At 34.3% G+C, this 17,188-nt stretch overlaps 2 protein-coding genes across 7 annotated transcripts; both read left to right on the top strand.

The window, feature by feature from the left end:
- The first annotated feature begins 300 nt into the window (after positions 1 to 300).
- LOC101261101 (uncharacterized) lies at positions 301 to 6,134 on the top strand. Of its 2 annotated transcripts, XM_019211611.3 has the most exons (6): positions 301 to 820; positions 1,643 to 2,200; positions 4,112 to 4,264; positions 4,674 to 4,815; positions 5,351 to 5,592; positions 5,731 to 6,134. In XM_019211611.3, the coding sequence occupies exons 2-6, from the start codon at positions 1,715 to 1,717 to the stop codon at positions 5,935 to 5,937; spliced, it is 1,230 nt and encodes a 409-aa protein (XP_019067156.1). In that variant the 5' UTR covers positions 301 to 820; positions 1,643 to 1,714; the 3' UTR covers positions 5,938 to 6,134. The 2 variants fall into 2 exon arrangements, with proteins under 2 accessions (XP_019067156.1, XP_069148715.1); XM_069292614.1 differs by lacking the exon at positions 301 to 820 and having other exon boundaries at positions 1,624 to 2,200.
- A 1,679-nt stretch (positions 6,135 to 7,813) lies between these two features.
- Positions 7,814 to 17,155, top strand: LOC101260515 (AT-rich interactive domain-containing protein 4). 5 transcript variants are annotated; one of them, XR_002026418.3, is made up of 17 exons: positions 7,814 to 8,450; positions 8,827 to 9,097; positions 9,230 to 9,418; positions 10,137 to 10,190; positions 10,299 to 10,387; positions 11,037 to 11,313; positions 11,892 to 11,948; positions 12,824 to 12,855; positions 13,190 to 13,325; positions 13,419 to 13,592; positions 14,082 to 14,711; positions 15,668 to 15,805; positions 15,949 to 16,047; positions 16,304 to 16,404; positions 16,494 to 16,584; positions 16,660 to 16,808; positions 16,907 to 17,155. XR_002026418.3 is itself a non-coding variant. In XM_010316033.4 (16 exons), the coding sequence occupies exons 2-16, from the start codon at positions 8,948 to 8,950 to the stop codon at positions 16,756 to 16,758; spliced, it is 2,316 nt and encodes a 771-aa protein (XP_010314335.1). In that variant the 5' UTR covers positions 7,839 to 8,450; positions 8,827 to 8,947; the 3' UTR covers positions 16,759 to 17,155. The 5 variants fall into 5 exon arrangements, 2 of the variants coding, with proteins under 2 accessions (XP_010314335.1, XP_010314336.1); XR_002026419.3 differs by having other exon boundaries at positions 7,839 to 8,450; positions 15,949 to 16,063; positions 16,660 to 17,155; XM_010316033.4 differs by having other exon boundaries at positions 7,839 to 8,450; positions 16,660 to 17,155.
- Positions 17,156 to 17,188: the final 33 nt, after the last annotated feature.

Genomic DNA, 17,188 nt, shown 5'->3' with positions numbered 1-17,188 from the left:
ATACTAAGGTCCTATTACCCCTGAACTTATTTTATAAGTAAATTTCTATCCCTTTTTAGCCTACGTGACACGAATTTAAAAAAAAGTCAACCTTCGTTGGCCTCACAAGATAGTGCCACGTAGGTCGAAAAGGGGTAAAAAATTATTAATAAAATAAGTTCAGGAGGATAATAGGACCTTAGTATAATATAAGTGTGTCTTTGAGATTTCGAACATATGTTGAGGGGTACTTGAGCATTATTATATATATATATATATATATATATATATATATATATTAAGAATTGATCCTAAAGAATTGGTAAACACATGAAATTCTGTCTACGTGCTACAAATCTTGTGCTCTTCTTTTCTAAGCATCTTTTTAGCCACTGTTTACTTTATGTCAAAGACTTTCGGTTACAGTTTTCTTGTATTTTGTTTATTTATTTCACAATTTAGTTTTAATAATAAATTCAAGGTGTTTGTTCATTTGATTTTCTTGTTTGGTTTTGGTAGAACCCATATTAGAGCAAAAGGGATAGAAGTAGAAAAAAAAGGAGGATTCTTACTGAAAAATTAATTCAAAAGCAGATGATTATTTGTCTGATCAAATTAATGGCACTCTAAATATTTGTAGAGCCATTTTATCCCTAATTTTTGTTTGCTCATAAACAAAAGCAAATGCAAAAGCAAAATGCCACAAACAATGTAAAAGCAGCTGCAAAAATCGAATTCAAAATTGAAGAGAGATGATAAATTACATCAAGATTGTAGCTGTTGTTGAAGGCAAACAGTTGAATCCAAAACCTTTTTTCTTCCTCTTCAATCTTCAATAGAGGTCAGTGAAAATTGTTATTATTAAAATTATATTTTGGCTCAAAACTATCTATCCCGTCAAATTATTGGGTCAACAATGTCCTTCTAATTAACGAAAATTGTTAAATGTCATGTGGATGCCACATGACACCACAATAGATTTTCACTGCCACATAGACTGAAAGGAAAAGGGTCAAAAATATCCTTAAACTATCCGAAGTAGCTCATATATATCCTTAAATTATATTTCGGCTCAAAACTATCCTTCCCGTCAAACTATTGGATCAAAAGTGATCTTCTTATTAGCGAAAGTTGAAACTCTGTTAATAAAAAGGTACTTTTGACTCAATAGTATGACAGGAAGGATAGTTTTGAGTCGAAATAAAGTTTAAGGGTATATACAAGCTGTTTCAAATAGTTAAAGGGTATTTTTGACCCACTTTTCTACTATGGTAGAATTTTTTCTATAAAGAAAATCATATTTTTCTTAAAAAATTAAGATGTTTGACCGACAATAAAATTATTTTAACATAGAAATAGAAGCAAAAAAATATGTTACTTAAATAAAGTAAAGCAATGTGCAGTAATATTATTTTCCGAAACAAAAGTAACCATATCAATTACACATATTTATTAATATATCCCTTATTAATTAATTAACGTAGTTCATAAGTTTAATTTAAGTTTCGTTTAAAATATTCATCCTTCAATTTAATATAAGAAATTCTTTATTTTACCTTTTATATATTATCATTTTATTTTAATTATTTGATTTAAATTTTAAAATTTGTAATTAAATCATTATGCTAATAAGAACGTCAGATTCTCATTTTTTATTCAACAGAATTTGATTCACAACTTCACCGGCGATTTTGCCTTTTCCGGCGATTCTCCATTGTGCACATTCCCGAAAAAGATGTGGCGTAGATCAGCTTCTTTCATTCTCGACAAAAACCAAAACGACGTCTCTGGAAGTCACCATCTTTCTCCTCTTTCAGTCGCCGATTCATCATCTATGGCTGAAACCCTACTACAACAGGAGCAGCAGCAGCAACAGCAACAGCAACAGCAACAACAACTTAACCCTAATCCTGACATTTCAGCGTACTATCAAACTAGAGCGGCTCATCATGGAGTTGTTACAAGTGACTGGCTTTCTCAGGCTCAAGCTGCCGTAGACCAACCATCTGAAGACGTTGTATCCTCGAATGTTTCTTCTAAGTCTGGAGATTTGAGTGGGAAATTTAATGTGATTGATGAGTTTAATAATTGGCGTAAACAACCTGATTTGGCTGAGGCTGTTGCTGCTATTAGGGCTTTGGCTTCAGTTATAAGGTCTAGTGAAGCTACTACTATGATGGAACTTGAAATTGAACTCAAAAAAGCTTCTGATTCTCTCAAGGTTCGATTTTTTTCCTCTTATCACTACTCTTGTTGAAATTAATTTAGCTCTACTATTAGGCATATCGTTTTATCTTCTCTTTCGCCCTTTTTGTTTTGGTTCTTCTCAATTCCTTCAAAATTACTCATTTAAATTTGGTACTTTGAGTTTTTTAATTGGTGGAAGTAGTAGTTTTACTATCAACAGTCAAGGAAATCAATATATTGCACCCTTTGACACATTTTTTGATAAAGAGGTGACAAAAAGAGTGGACACAGAAGAAGAAAAATGGAGAAATTGGAATTGGAGAAGTGAAGGGGATGTCATAGAGTTCAAGTCAAAGATGAGAAAGCATACAGTTTGGAGCCCAAATTTGCTAATTTTTCTTTTACCAGCTTACAATGAATGCTGGTGGACTTATTCCCTGAGGCAGCAAGAGTGGTAATAGACTGCTGCCACCTATACTGACACTGAAGGGGTTGTGGACAGTGGTGGAGAAGATCTCTTAGTGATGTTTGGTAAAGGCGAGGACCACTATGGTGGTGGTGATGAAGAGTCTGGGAGCACTACACTCTACTCTAATTAACTTGATGTTTACCTCTCAAATGGCTTTTGTAGACTTGTTGCCCATTCATGTTCTCGTTGTCTGAAAATGTTTACTCAAGAAAAAGGAACACAAAATGGTCCTTTTCTTTTTTTCACTACTATTTTAGGAAGTGTTGCTCTTGTGTTTTTTAAAATACTTTTCTGTGGTGGTGGAATTGTAACCTTGAATCCTTTAATTAAATGTCAACATTCCTTTAGTCAAGTGTTAACATTATATTTACTTTTACTTTTACTTTTACTTTTTGACATAAAATAGAAAAGTTTGCTCTTTATATGGCGTGGTGTTCGGCAGTTCCACCCAGCAACCTATTATCTACCAAGGGTGGAACTGATGAGCTCACACTGTGTTGTTATTGGAGTGCAAAGTTGGGAATCCAATGCACACAGTGTTACTCCTACGCCTTAACCACTCAGCCTCCCCTTGAGACAACTTTAAGATGTATTGAGCGATATAAATGGTACATGTTTATAATAAGGTTAGGTAATGCTTCTTAGACAAATTACTTTTTATTTTTCAATCCTTATAACGTATTCGATGGTAACTGTTTTTGTGCTAAATAAGTAGAGTAGGTTCTTTTTCCCCTTTTGTTAATATTTCCCCATATGGAATTTTGAGATTTTTTTGAGCGGTGAAAGTTGTAAATTGTGTTGACGGAGTTTGGCCCCACAACACCCATTTCTGCTGTGTTTTGTTCAAATGGGAGATTTGGAAGTTTCTTGAAAGACATGGATCTGTTTCTCTAAAGTCTATTATGATGTTTTGAGTTTTTGAGCTAACATAAATTGAATGTGGATGCCAAGGGAATAAATTTTTGAAAAATCATTGTTGTTTGTTCTTAAAAGTATATTTGAAGGTCACTGTTGTTTTGCTGAAAGAACTAAGTATCAATGAGCCATACCATCATATATAGTCCTGCCATCAGAGGAATATAGTTCGATTTGATTTCATTTGATTGTCACTACCTCATTACGGTACCTATCAAAAGAGAAGTATGCTTTTGGGTTTGAAGGGAGAAATAGTGGTGGTTTACGAAACATGATTTTGATGGACTAATACAACAACATGGATGCAGATCCGTTGCAGTAGTGATTATCCAATATCACCCTTGATGGAGGGGGATATATGTCAGATGTCATTAGAGCTTTAGTATTCAACTCCTTAAATACCTGCTGTCGTAGGCCCTTGTATTTTGATGTGTAAAAGTAGATTTCCGAACAGTGCACATCTATCTCATGGTAGTCAAGTAAAATTTGATTGCAAGCATACTGAGAGACTTGAGAATTTTATGCTTTATTGCTCTTTCACTATTTATGTTTGTATTGCAGTCATGGGATAAAACCTCCATCTCTTTGACAGCTGGTTGTGATTTGTTCATGCGCTATGTAACAAGAACTTCAGCATTGGAATATGAGGACTTTAATTCAGCCAAGTCTCGCTTTCTTGAACGTGCGGAGAAGTTTGGGGAAATATCTTATAAGGTATATACCATGTAATTATTAAAAGAAAAATATTAAAGCATTTTAATCAAACTAACACAATGTGTTGTGAACCAAATTGACCCTGTAAGGGCTCACCGGCTATTACAGAGTTTTATTTGGGATCCTGGCCCATTTACACTTTGGTAAAGAGGACCAGGAGTTTGAACAACGGTTATGAAAATTATGTCGAAACTTTGGCTTTCTGTTATCTCTTATCCTCTTTCTTTGTTCTAGTATCTCATCCCCTTCTTGTTACCTTTTTCTATGTTAATCTATCTATAATTAGTATATTATTTCTTTATTGTGTGTATTATACGTTGTAATTTGTATCCAGTGAATATTATATATATCAGTGTTTGTGTTGGAAATCGGGTTTGTTTCACAATGTTTCCAAAAAAAATTTATGCAGGCTCGGAAGATAATTGCAATGCTCAGCCAAGAATTTATTTTTGATGGTTGCACCATTTTAGTACATGGCTTCTCCAGAGTTGTGTTTGAGGTTCTGAAAACAGCTGCTCAGAATAGGAAGAATTTTCGAGTTCTTTGCACTGGTTTGTGTAGAAAGATTATATTTCTAGTTTATATGAACTATTGCTAGAATTAGATAGTTTTATATGTTATCAATTAAGTGGCAATTGTTTTCTCCCTTCTTTGCATGTATTTTCATATTTGTTGGGTTAGCCAAAAGTGAACGAAAAACATTTCTATCATCAATTTACTGGCTTTATAAACAAACTTTTGCATGTTGGTAAACCAGATAGAAGTCAATAATGTTCAGGGTAGTTAAATACAAATAAGGGAAAGAGAGAACTTTCTTTGATTTTTCTCCTTTATTTATTTGTTTTGGTTACGGAGATCCACATGGAACTTTAGGAGTCAAATTTTCTGTAGTCCCATGTCAAAAAGAATGTTGTTTCTCTTTCTCAACGACTAATCGTGAAATTTTTTTCCGAGTTTCTTTGATTATGCAACACTTGTTGATTTTTAAGTATCGCATTACATATGCTTTCATCTAAACCTATTTGAGAAGATGAGCTACTATAATTTTATCACATGATAATCTGTATTCCATTATCTAAAATGCAGAAGGGAGGCCAGACAGGAGTGGGTTACGATTGTCTAATGAGCTAGCGAAGCTTGATGTTCCTGTAAAACTCTTAATAGATTCTGCTGTGGCATACAACATGGATGAAATTGACATGGTTTTTGTTGGGGCAGACGGTGTGGTTGAAAGCGGAGGCGTTATCAACATGATGGGAACCTACCAAATTGCTTTGGTAGCGAAGAGCATGAATAAACCAGTCTATGTAGCTGCTGAAAGCTACAAGGTAAGTTGAATGCATGTTATCTGTTAACATTAAGGATTCTGAACCACATATCTTCTTAAAGAGGGACATTGTAACTAGATGAACATACAAAATGCTATGTGATTCATTTGCTTCCTAACAAGTTGTAATTTCTTGCAGTTTGCTCGTCTCTATCCACTGGACCAAAAAGATATGTTTCCAGCTTTACGTCCAATTGATTTTGGGGTGCCAATTCCGTCCAAGGTGGAGGTTGAAACATCTGCTCGCGATTATACACCACCCCAGTATCTTACACTGCTATTCACAGATTTGGGCGTTCTAACACCATCTGTAGTAAGTGATGAGCTTATACAGCTATATTTATAGCCCCAATGAAGTTTGATTCTGTTGTAGGTATTCCAAATATTACCTGTAGGAGGAAATTTTTTATTTTCTGTGTTCTCCCATTTCTTCTATGACATGGAAGAATATATTACTTTTTTAAGTTTGCTTATCCTTTTGGGTATGAATTGAAAAACGAACCATTAGACTATTCAGAGTAAATTCATCTTGTTTTCTTTTTATGATTGTAGTGTCCGAGTCGCTTTGGCGCACTTCAATTAAATCCATGAGATACTGGCCGCCTTTCACCAATAATAGATACTAGATAACTTTGTCCACCCAAACTAGGACAGAATAGATATGAAATTGTGTTCAATCTGTTGGTGACATTGATTTTAATTGATGAAACAAGCTTTGGTGTGAAGAGAAAATAAGGTTTCACAAATTCATTACTAATTTCAAATTATGAAAAAGAATTTTATTGCCTCATATAGTCAATTTAAAATCTTACTGATACACATTTTGTTTTTTTAAATAAATTGTATCATTTTTTTGTTTTTTTGTAGTCAAATGTAACTAAAAATTTAACATAAGATTGTAGTGAACAATATGAGCATTATATCCATCTGTGGTTTGGGCTTGAAACTTTCATGTTGGAGATCTCAAGTTCGAAATTTCTTGCCAGCGAAAACAAGATGTTTACCTTCTGGGTCGAGCTCGTCGCATCGGGCTTGCTTAGTGTGAGTTACCTCTCTTATGTGATTTGCGAGTTATTGCATAGGAACATGAGTTTTATCTAGTGCCCACCCAAAGAGTAACGGTTGCGGGTTTTCGTTGTCATCAAAGAAAAACAACAACAATATGAGCATTACATATATAATGAACACTATCATTTTTGTGAGCGTTTTCACAATTCCAAAATAATGAACGTTTTTCAAATCCCAAAACAATGAAACCCTACTGGTTAGTTAACTAGACATTTATTATAAATAAAAAAATAAAATAGAAGGAGATGGATGAATTTCAGCTTATACTAAGTCACATTTATAGAATTTTGAATACCTTTGAGAAAAACAAAAATCTGATGAAAAAGTATCATATAACACACTATTTCTCTCTACTATAATTAGGTCAAATCAAGTTGAGGAAAAAATGTTGAAAAAAGGTTAAAATATGAGTTTTGTCCTATTATTGCACTATATGTTTTACATGCTTTAATGATCGTTTGGTTGCGAAATAAAATTAAATATTGAAAATTTAGTGTAGAATAAATTTTATACTAGATTTAGTAACAACGTCATAAATTTATACTTATCTAATTTAAATTATTTTATCTCAATCTCTTAAGTAGAATCTACATAGCAAATAATATAACATTAGTTTTCAACTGACCAAGACATTCAAATATACGCTAAAAATAATAAAATCCTAAATTAAAAGATAATGAAAAAAAAAAGAAGCACACCGAAATGTGTTTGGTACAATTTTTTTTTCAAGTATACGCTTTTATCAATCATAATTTTAAGTAATCATTAATTTCAATCGAGGACAGTTAACATATAGTTTTACAGAAAATAGCAAAATAAATATTTAGTTAAAAAATTAACGCAAATATTTCATCTTTATATATAACATAAAACTAACATTCAAATAAATTAAATTTAGTCTAATTTTTTTACTCAAGTCTTCACAAATTAAAAACACTTGCTCCAAACTTTAAATATTGGGTAAAATATCATATTTCAAATAAATTAAGGGTAAAATTAGATTAATCTTTTTTAATTTGAAGCAATTATTAGTAAGAAGAGTATTTTTTGAAGTTATTTTATTAGTTAAGGGACACATTTAAACACAAAAAAATTAACAACATCAATTTTTATAAAACAAACATAACAAAGAATAAAATTGACCCTGTTTAAATATGTACAAACTCAAATTCTACTATTATTTTACTTTTTGTAAATTTTTGATAGAATTTTCTCTAGTTTAATCTTGTTCTTTTTTTGCATGATTAAACAAAACACAGTGATTAGTCTCATTTTCTCTAATCTAAATTAGATTAATTATCGGTAGAATTTTGCTTTATTTAAATTCCTTATGAACATTTCTAGTTCTGGGTTTCTTAATTATATTTTAATCAAAAAATTATTGTTAATCTCTTGTTCTTTATTTTTTTCTTTTTTAGTGTTTTTGTTACTCTTTACTCAAGTTTGATTATATACGTAAAGATTAAAAACTTTATTGATAAAATCTTTTTAATCTTTTTTTCTTCTTCTTTTGTTGGCTGTTGAATTAACAGTTGATTTAATAATTTAACTCGTTAATCCCACGAACTTTTAACTTTCGATATTCTGTTTACATATAATTTTTTTTTCTCTTTTACATTTGATTATTAGTTGTAGATTTTAAAAAGGGTATTAGGGTTTCTATTTTGTACTTTATTTGCCTTTTCATCTGTGGCTGAATTAGCTGTTTATTTACTCTATTTGGGTTTTCGATTCGTGGGTGGATTCGGAGCTATAATGGAAATCGTTGATGTTCTATGATTTCTCTATCTGGTGAGTGTTTTTTTGCTTATACCCAGTTGGGGGTTGTTTTTTTTTTTTAGGTCGTTTGATTGTTCATTGATTTTCAGGATTTGGGTTGTTTTTGATGTTAGAATCTTGGTCTTTTTGAAGTGGGTAGGTGTAATTTGGGGTAATTTTGAGGATTTTCAAGTTGGGTATGAGTAATTTTATGAATTTGGTTGTTATTGAGACTAAAGACTTGATTTTTAAGTGGTTATTGGTGATTTTCTGGATTGGGGTGGTTATATATGAGATCAATATGTTGCAGTTCTGTTGGTTTATGCATGTGTTGAAGGTTTGGTGTTTTTGCTCTGCTGGGGATTTTTTATATGTTCTTACATGTATAATAGGATTTTTTTTTTTACAGGGTTCGCTAAAGAGTTTAGATTCAGGGTGTAAGATTATAGTGGAGTGGAGTTTAGCTGCTGCAGTTAGATTTTCTTTGTAGGTGTGAAATAGTTTTAGGAAAGGGAAGCCAGGTTAACGTGATGTTTCATTGTCAAGGAGCTTCCAGACAAAGTTGCAGTCTTCTTGCAGTATTATGTGGGAGAACTTCTGAATATGATCAGAAGAAAGATGTACATGATGGTAAGCCGAGATATTGCTTCCCGGAGATTGTATCATCAGGGCGTTTGGAGGTGGGTATCATTCTTAATTGCTTTTGTATCTAATTTAACATGTTCAGGTTTAATACCTCTCAGTAGAAAGGTTAATCATCAGCTTGGCATATGAGCTGGTTTCTTATGTCTATTACAATTTGCTTAATGTAGGTGCAAGTGTTGAAAAACCCAAGTACCGATGAATTTCATAAAGTTTTAGATTCATGGCAGCCAAATATTGTATATTTGCAAGGAGAACATCTTTCGAATGATGAAGTTGGTTCACTTGTTTGGGGAGGTCTTGATTTGTCTTCTGCGGAGGCCATTTCTGGACTTTTTAGTTCCGTACTGCCAACTGCTGTATGTAACTTTCTTTCCTTTGTTTTCTCAAGAGAGTTTGAGCTAGTAGTGCCTTCCCTTGGTTGGATATTCGAAGGATTTTTTTTTCTTGATGTCTTTAAAGATTTTATTGAAGTGTTAAACAGATTTGTATTTCAGCTTTGGTAGTCCGTGTTATTTCTGAAGCCATTGCCAAGTCATTAGATTTTAATATATCTTACCAAAGGGTTTAGGTTCGGATTATAAGATAATCTGCAGGATCGTTAGGTTTGTATTATTTCACTTAATTTAATAAATATGATCCAGTCAGTTGTTTTGCAGAGTCACCCTCTCTAATCATAAAAGGTGCATGGTTATTATTTGGGAGAATCAAATTTTGTGATAATTCTGCATTACTTCAATGAAGGCTGTTATTGTGCTTATGTTTTCAGTCTAGCGGTTGAGATGATGTGATTAAAGGTTTTCGTATTTTGGTCTCATTCATTTATGGATGTTTGTTCAACAATATGTTGGTTTGTGTCCAGTTTACAGATTGGTGTTTCTTCCTCTAACTGGTACTGTAATGCCTTAATTCAAAAAATGTCTTATTAATACTAAACAACCTTTTAGTGGTTAAGTTGTATTCTCCTGAAGATCCAATTATTTTGAAGTGTTCCTATGGTCACATTATACATGCACTATTAGGACCATAAATTGCGTTAGTGTTAGTTCTGTTGTTTACTTGATGATCCAATTGTAGGTCTATTTGGAGCTCCCAAATGGAGAAAAATTGGCTGAAGCACTTCATGCTAAGGTGAGAGATTACCTGTTATTCACTAAATTAGTTGATGAGCTGGTCAAATCTCCTCATTTAAACTAATGGATGGTTTCTTTTTGTTCCACTCCTATGCTCATTTTGCAGGGAATTCCTTATGTGATGTACTGGAAGAGTGCATTTTCCTGCTATGCAGCATCCCATTTCCGACATGCATTTTTATGTGTGGCACAGAGGTAATCTTAGCGGTGACTCTGATGTGCTGTGATTTGATGCATTATTCTGGACTTCCCATATATTAATTGCTTGTACTTCCCTTTTGGTGCGTATTCTCTATGCTAGAGAACAGCAGATGTATTCTCACAGTTGACTTCAATAATATGGCTGTGTATCCCCTCTAGAAAACTATCTGCATTTATACATTCCCGTTAAGCTATTTCTTGTTGGTGTTTTTGTTTTTATCAAATTTTTCATTCCTTTTCCATGTCTGCTACATTAGTCTAAGATATACACTGCACTTTTGTCTTGTTTGATGGTGGCTTAGACCCTTAGTGGTAGACTTCACGGAGCTTTTCATATTGATTTTTGTGGCATTATGACCTTCTCTCTACAGAAATGTTGTGAGGTCTCTTTGATTATCAAGAATGTTGTCTGGGGAATGTCAGGATTGTCAGCACAATTTACAGCAAAGGGATGCTTTCGCCTTTCTTTAGAGGCGTACATCAAATAATAGTACTAGTTACTTTCAGATCAGCTGACCATGTGATTGATTTCTTATCTACATTGCATTTCTAGGAGAGCTAACTGTAATAAATTTATACGTGATTTTATATCTATATGGTTGATGTAAGGAATTGATTCAAGAGGTCTACTTGTGTCCTGCAGTTCAACTTGTCATGTTTGGGATGCTTTCCAACTTGCACATGCATCCTTCAGGCTTTACTGTGTACGAAATAATTTTGCTCTCTCTGAGATGAGTCAGAGGGACAGTGATAATGTGGGTCCTCACCTGCTTGGTGATCCTCCAAACATTGATGTCCCTCTACCTGAGGCAGGTCCGGAAGATGATGAAGAAAGCAATTCTGATGCTCTTCCTGCCATAAAGATCTATGATGATGATGTGACCATGAGATTTCTTGTCTGTGGATTGCCATGCTCATTGGTATGGGATTCGTTTCATGTACTCTTTCTATCTGCGCACACGTGGCACAATTCCCTTTTTTTATTCTAAAGAGTTTGACTTCCAAAAATTTAAATTATTAATCAGTTCAATTTTATGAGGATTCATATAGCTTGCCCCAGTTTTTTAGGACTGAGACGTAGTTGTTTTTGTAATCAATTCTATTCTGAACAACAATTGTGATCCTTCCTTAGCGAAATCCTATCTGAACAAAATCCAAAAGTTGGATCAATTTTTCTATTGTTACAACTGCAATATGTTATCAAGCTGTTTGACAACAAAATGTAATAATTTCTTTATGAATTTACCTCTCTGAACTTTATCTAAACAATCAAATCAACTCACTGAGCAATTTAAAGAAGTTAGGTTAAATAGCTATCGCTACAAATGCAATAATGTTAGTTAAACTTTCTCCTTATTCTTCATGCACTTAGTTTATGACTGAAGATATACAGCTTACATATATATATTGTTCATAGCTTATCTTCTAAGTTGTATTATGTTATGTTTGGAACTAATTGTACACATCACTTATGCTATGAATGACTTCTTCTGCTCAGGATGAATGCTTGTTGGGATCTATAGCCGATGGTCTGAATGCCCTCTTAAACATAGAAGTAAGTTGCACCAAAATTTTCCTCTTTTTTCACCTTGTGACACAGATTTTCAATTCTTGAAGAAACGGAAGCCGCTTATGATAACAAATATAGTAATACTACTTCAGATGATTATCATTTGACAACATTTCTTTACTTCAGCTGCTCAGACTTGTCCTGTTTTTGGCTTCTCGCCATCTGACTGAGGGGTCTTTTGTAGGGTGTATAACAAAGTGTTGAATAAGGTGTATGAGTAATGCTATCATTAGTTATGTTGAGATCATTTCTTATACACTGCTTTATTTGGTGTATTAAAAATAACATCCCTTGCATAATTTCTAAAAAAATATTTGCTTACAAAAATACCCTTGATAAAATACGGTGGAAAGAATGTATTTTGGTAGATTATATGTATCTTTAATTTAAACCACAAGTTTCAAAAGTTCTCTTTATTTTCTTGAACTCTATGCCCAAGTCAAAACTAGACAAACGAATTGAGACTAAGGGAATTATAAATAATTTTTAGTTATATGATTAGATGCACGTATTTAACAAAGCTTAGTTACTGTTCGTATTGTTACTTTTCATATTACTTTTAAATTTAGAATATGGCTTTGTAATTACCACTTGTGAAACACACCAACCATGATGTTGAATTATTTAGTAATTAAATCATGACAAAGAACAAACCTTGTATTTACTAAGCCATGCAATTACTGGACTGCGCAAATGCTACCTTATTAATTACACAACCTAGCAATTACATGCATCCTCGTTGTATCTTTTACATGCCTACTGAAGAATGAGAAAGTAGGATGTTCGTAAAATTACTAAATATTTTCTTGGTAAGACGTGATCAAGTACTGAAAAAACTGCAAATATTTTTGTTATTCCAGATGCGAGGGAGTAAGCTGCATAACCGGGTCAGGTATTTCTCTGATGGATCTTGTGGATCAGTAACAATTTATTTTCCCAACCTGCTTTGGATTTGTCATCTTCCTTTTCTAAAATTTGATGGCGAATAGCTTCTTAAAATCTTGTCCACCTGTTGATGGCATCTTAAGACAAGGAAACTTACATGTTTCGTATCTGATTACTTTCATTTGTTCTATGAGGAATCTCTGCTAGATTTGCTTATTTTTCTTCTGGTTTGTCAGTCACCTAGATTTCAGCATTATGCACTTCCCTGATTAAATGCTTTCTCTATGTGCTGCTCTCTTGTCAAACTTTTGTGCACCTAATGTTGCTTCTCTGTGATACAGTGCCCTTCCACCTCCTCTTCAGGCTGGTACATTTTCCCGTGGTGTTGTGACTATGCGGTGTGATCTGTCAACCAGTAGTTCTGCTCATATTTCACTTCTAGTTTCAGGCAGTGCTCAAACATGTTTTGATGATCTGGTAATTTTTGCAGTATGTTCATGTATAAGCAAATGACTTTAATCTTCCTCTGACAACAGATTGGCTCATGTATATTTCCCTGTTAATTTTCAGCTATTAGAGAATCACATAAAAAGTGAAATCATTGAAAATAGTACGCTGGTTCATGTACTGCCAAGTGATGAGGAAAATAGACCACCTATATCTGCACCTCGCAGATCAATGTCTGTAGCTTGTGGATCAGAAGTATTTGAAGTTTGCATGAAGGTTCCGATGTGGGCTTCACAGGTCCTTTATTTTCACTTCTCTTTGTTTCTCTTTTTTTTCCCCTTTGAATCTTTGTGAGAGTTACCCCGAGAGAAGAAGAGGGTGAATCCAATATTTGGCTCCAGGTTTTCTTTGAACTAATGGATGATTTAATCAGTATATGTGCGTCCTGATAAAGAACAAAACAGTTTATGTGCTTGTACTAAGTTCAGTATCTCTCCACTTCGAAGTTTGCCTTCTGGTTTGTATGTTAGAGGATGGGTCTATACATGTAATGGTTGATCTAGTCATTGGTCTTCTTCTTTTATGTTCCTTAGTCACCTTTTCATATTTGTACCATTAAAGGATTGTGTGCTGAATTCCAGGATCACTAAAAGTTTTTATTCATATTTTCATTAGTTTTAAATTAGAAAGGAGTTAATTCATATATTCATAGTTGATGGTTTTTATAACCTGCTCTAGGTTTAGTTAGTCCTTTATAGCTTTGTTCTTCATGTCCGTTATTTTCAGGTTTTGAGACAATTGGCTCCTGATGTTTCATATCGTAGTTTAGTTGCACTTGGCATTGCTAGCATTCAGGGACTAGCTGTAGCTTCTTTTGAGAAAGATGATGCTCAACGACTTCTTTTCTTCTGCACAAAGCAAGGGAAGGATGGGTTTTTTGGTAATTTTAAGATGGGCAATCCTCCAGCATGGTTAAGACCGCCTGCTCCTAGTAGAAAGAGGTCTGATTTTTACCAGGGAGCGAGTTATATATGCCAAAATGGGTTAACACCTGGAAATCATGTGGCTGTGAAAGAAGAGAAAGAAAGTCGATTAGGGAATGGTGTTGCCACACCTCTGGTGACTGCTAGACAAAAACTCAAAGTTGCTGCTATGAGGCCCATTCCTCATGTCCGTCACCAGAAAATGCTACCATTTTCACGAATTTCGGAGCTGGATAGCCTTGATGGGAACCAGGTGAAAACGAATCTGCCCATCATTCCTTCTTCAACTAAGGGTAGCAATGTTGGAGTAACTCCGGCCACCCATCGAAAATCAGCATCAAGCTCACATCAGGCTAAGCAAATTATATCCTTGAATCCTCTTCCACTGAAGAAACATGGTTGTGGGCGAAGCCCAATACATGTGTGTTCTGAGGTAAGATAAGCTTTCCTTTCATATATATATATATATATATATTTTTTTTTTTGATCAATTAAATGTATTTTCAATTATAAACATCGCCAAAAATACCATATACAAGGGGTATACCTAAAGGTAAAGAATCTACAAGAAGACGTGATTCTCTGCAACTCCACCCATCATCTATTCAGCAAGGGACTTTTGTATGCACCAAAAGAAAATAATAAAACCGAGACTACTCCTGAACTGAGAGAACACTCCTATTTCTCTCTCCAAACAACCACATTAACGCACGAAGGACCATGTTCCAAGCCCTACATATTCTCCCACTCTTCCAGCTGAACTCTTTCATAGCTATTGGTAATGCTATGGGGTGCCAAACCACCTAAATATATTCCACCATAGTCTCATGGTAAACCCACAATGTATAAGAAGATGTCCTCGCCTGTGTCCTTATACGTGTAAGACCAGCTGACATGGATAACCTTCCACTTTCTAATGGATGATGTCGTTATCTGCTGTTTACCTATGTAACTGGCATTATTGCAAGTAGACCAAACACTATAAAATAATTGATTTCTGAACTCTTACGCTTATTTCCTAAGAAAAATATGTGTTGGGATTTCAGACATTGTGAAGCTTGTCATCATTCAGTGGTAATTTACAATATTCATTCTAGGATATATGATGTATAGGGGCCTTGCATGATTTTTTGTTCTTAAGAAGAATTGCCTTTTTTTTTTCACTTTGTGGTTCTTTTAGATGAGAATGTGGTGACTCAAACTTATGGAATCAAGTAATTTAATCTGCATTACCTGATAAGAGATTTTCTTTTAACACCAGTTGATCTCAGAATACATTCTGCACCTCGGATGTGTCTTTTCTCTTGACTCTACTGATTGGATTATAACAACATGGATAATTGTAATTATTTTTTCTTGTTCCCTTTTTTCTGCCCAACCAATTTACAGGAGGAATTTCTGAAAGATGTAATGCAGTTTTTAATTCTTCGTGGGCATACTCGTCTCATTCCTCAAAGTGGCATTGCTGAGTTTCCAGACGCTATTCTCAATGCCAAACGCCTTGACCTCTTTAACTTGTATAGGGAGGTCAGCTTTCTTTTCTTTGTAACTTATTAAGTACATTTCAGGAATCTGTTTGTGGTGTAGAACAATATATATTATAATCCCTTGTTGAAAAAATGACAGGACTATCAAACATTGTCCTAATTTGTAAATAAAATGTTCTTCAGGTGGTTTCAAGGGGTGGGTTTCATGTTGGCAACGGCATCAATTGGAAAGGGCAAGTTTTCTCAAAGATGCGAAATCACACAGTAACCAATAGGATGACTGTAAGGCCTCTACTCAGTAAGACATATCATAGCCTGTTCCGATTCCAACAACAATTTTTTAACTAAGCATGTTTCTCTCTATACCTGGTTGAAAGAACTGCATATTTGTTTATGTACACAAGTTTTTGTGGATGCTTATACTTCTGCGTATGAACTGTTACTTCAGGCTCTTCTACTTCTGATTTTTCAATCCCCTTTTTATGTACACTTGTGGAAACTTGAACAACTCTTTTTAACAAAATATTTCTTGAACCAGGGTGTTGGGAATACACTTAAAAGACATTATGAAACTTACCTTTTGGAGTATGAATTGGCTCATGATGATGTTGATGGAGAGTGCTGCTTGTTATGTAACAGGTCAATTCCTTTTCGTTTAGTTTTAATGCTGCTCGTTATTAAAGTTGTAATAATGGTTGCCTTACATGATGTTTCCTTATGTCCTCCAGTAGTGCTGCTGGAGATTGGGTTAACTGTGGGATTTGTGGTGAGTGGGCACATTTTGGCTGTGATAGAAGACCAGGTCTCGGCGCCTTCAAGGTACCACTTTGATCTCTCTTTCATCTCTTAGTATTCTAAGAGGATTTTTGATGTGAGGGCTTTTTCTTGTTGCAGGACTATGCAAAGACAGATGGACTGGAATACATATGTCCGCAATGCAGCGTGACTAATTTTAAAAAGAAGGTGCTGAGAACAGCAAACGGATATTCCTGAACCTAAGCTTAATGACTTCAACAACAGCAATCCCAATTGATTATATACATGTATTCTCTTAGAACATCAACTGTGTTTTTGCAGAGAAATTAGTTAAAGCTTGTATTACTTTGGGCATTAGCTTCTTGTGTTTGTTCTGGACAAACAGAGGAAGACGCGGAGGCGTATATTGAACAGAAGTGAAAAGGCGTTGGAAGGCGCCAGGCGGTGACTAGGAGTGGTGCCACTCTCATTAGGAGGAAGAATTGTAGAGATACAGAAAGGGTTGAGACTGCAGGCAGGCAGGCTCATGGCAAGTCTTTGTAATATATATAATCCTCTGTTGAGGATGTGACATTTTGTAGCTTGGTTGGTGGAATTCATATTTCTGAAATTTCACACATCTTTTTTTTGTCTTCTTTTCTGCCCACCTTGAATTTTCTTCTACTTT

This window comes from Solanum lycopersicum, chromosome 12, assembly GCF_036512215.1.
Source record: "Solanum lycopersicum chromosome 12, SLM_r2.1".
NCBI lineage: Eukaryota > Viridiplantae > Streptophyta > Magnoliopsida > Solanales > Solanaceae > Solanum > Solanum lycopersicum.
Note: the sequence above shows the minus strand (reverse complement) of the source record. Positions and strands in the feature narration are given on the sequence as shown.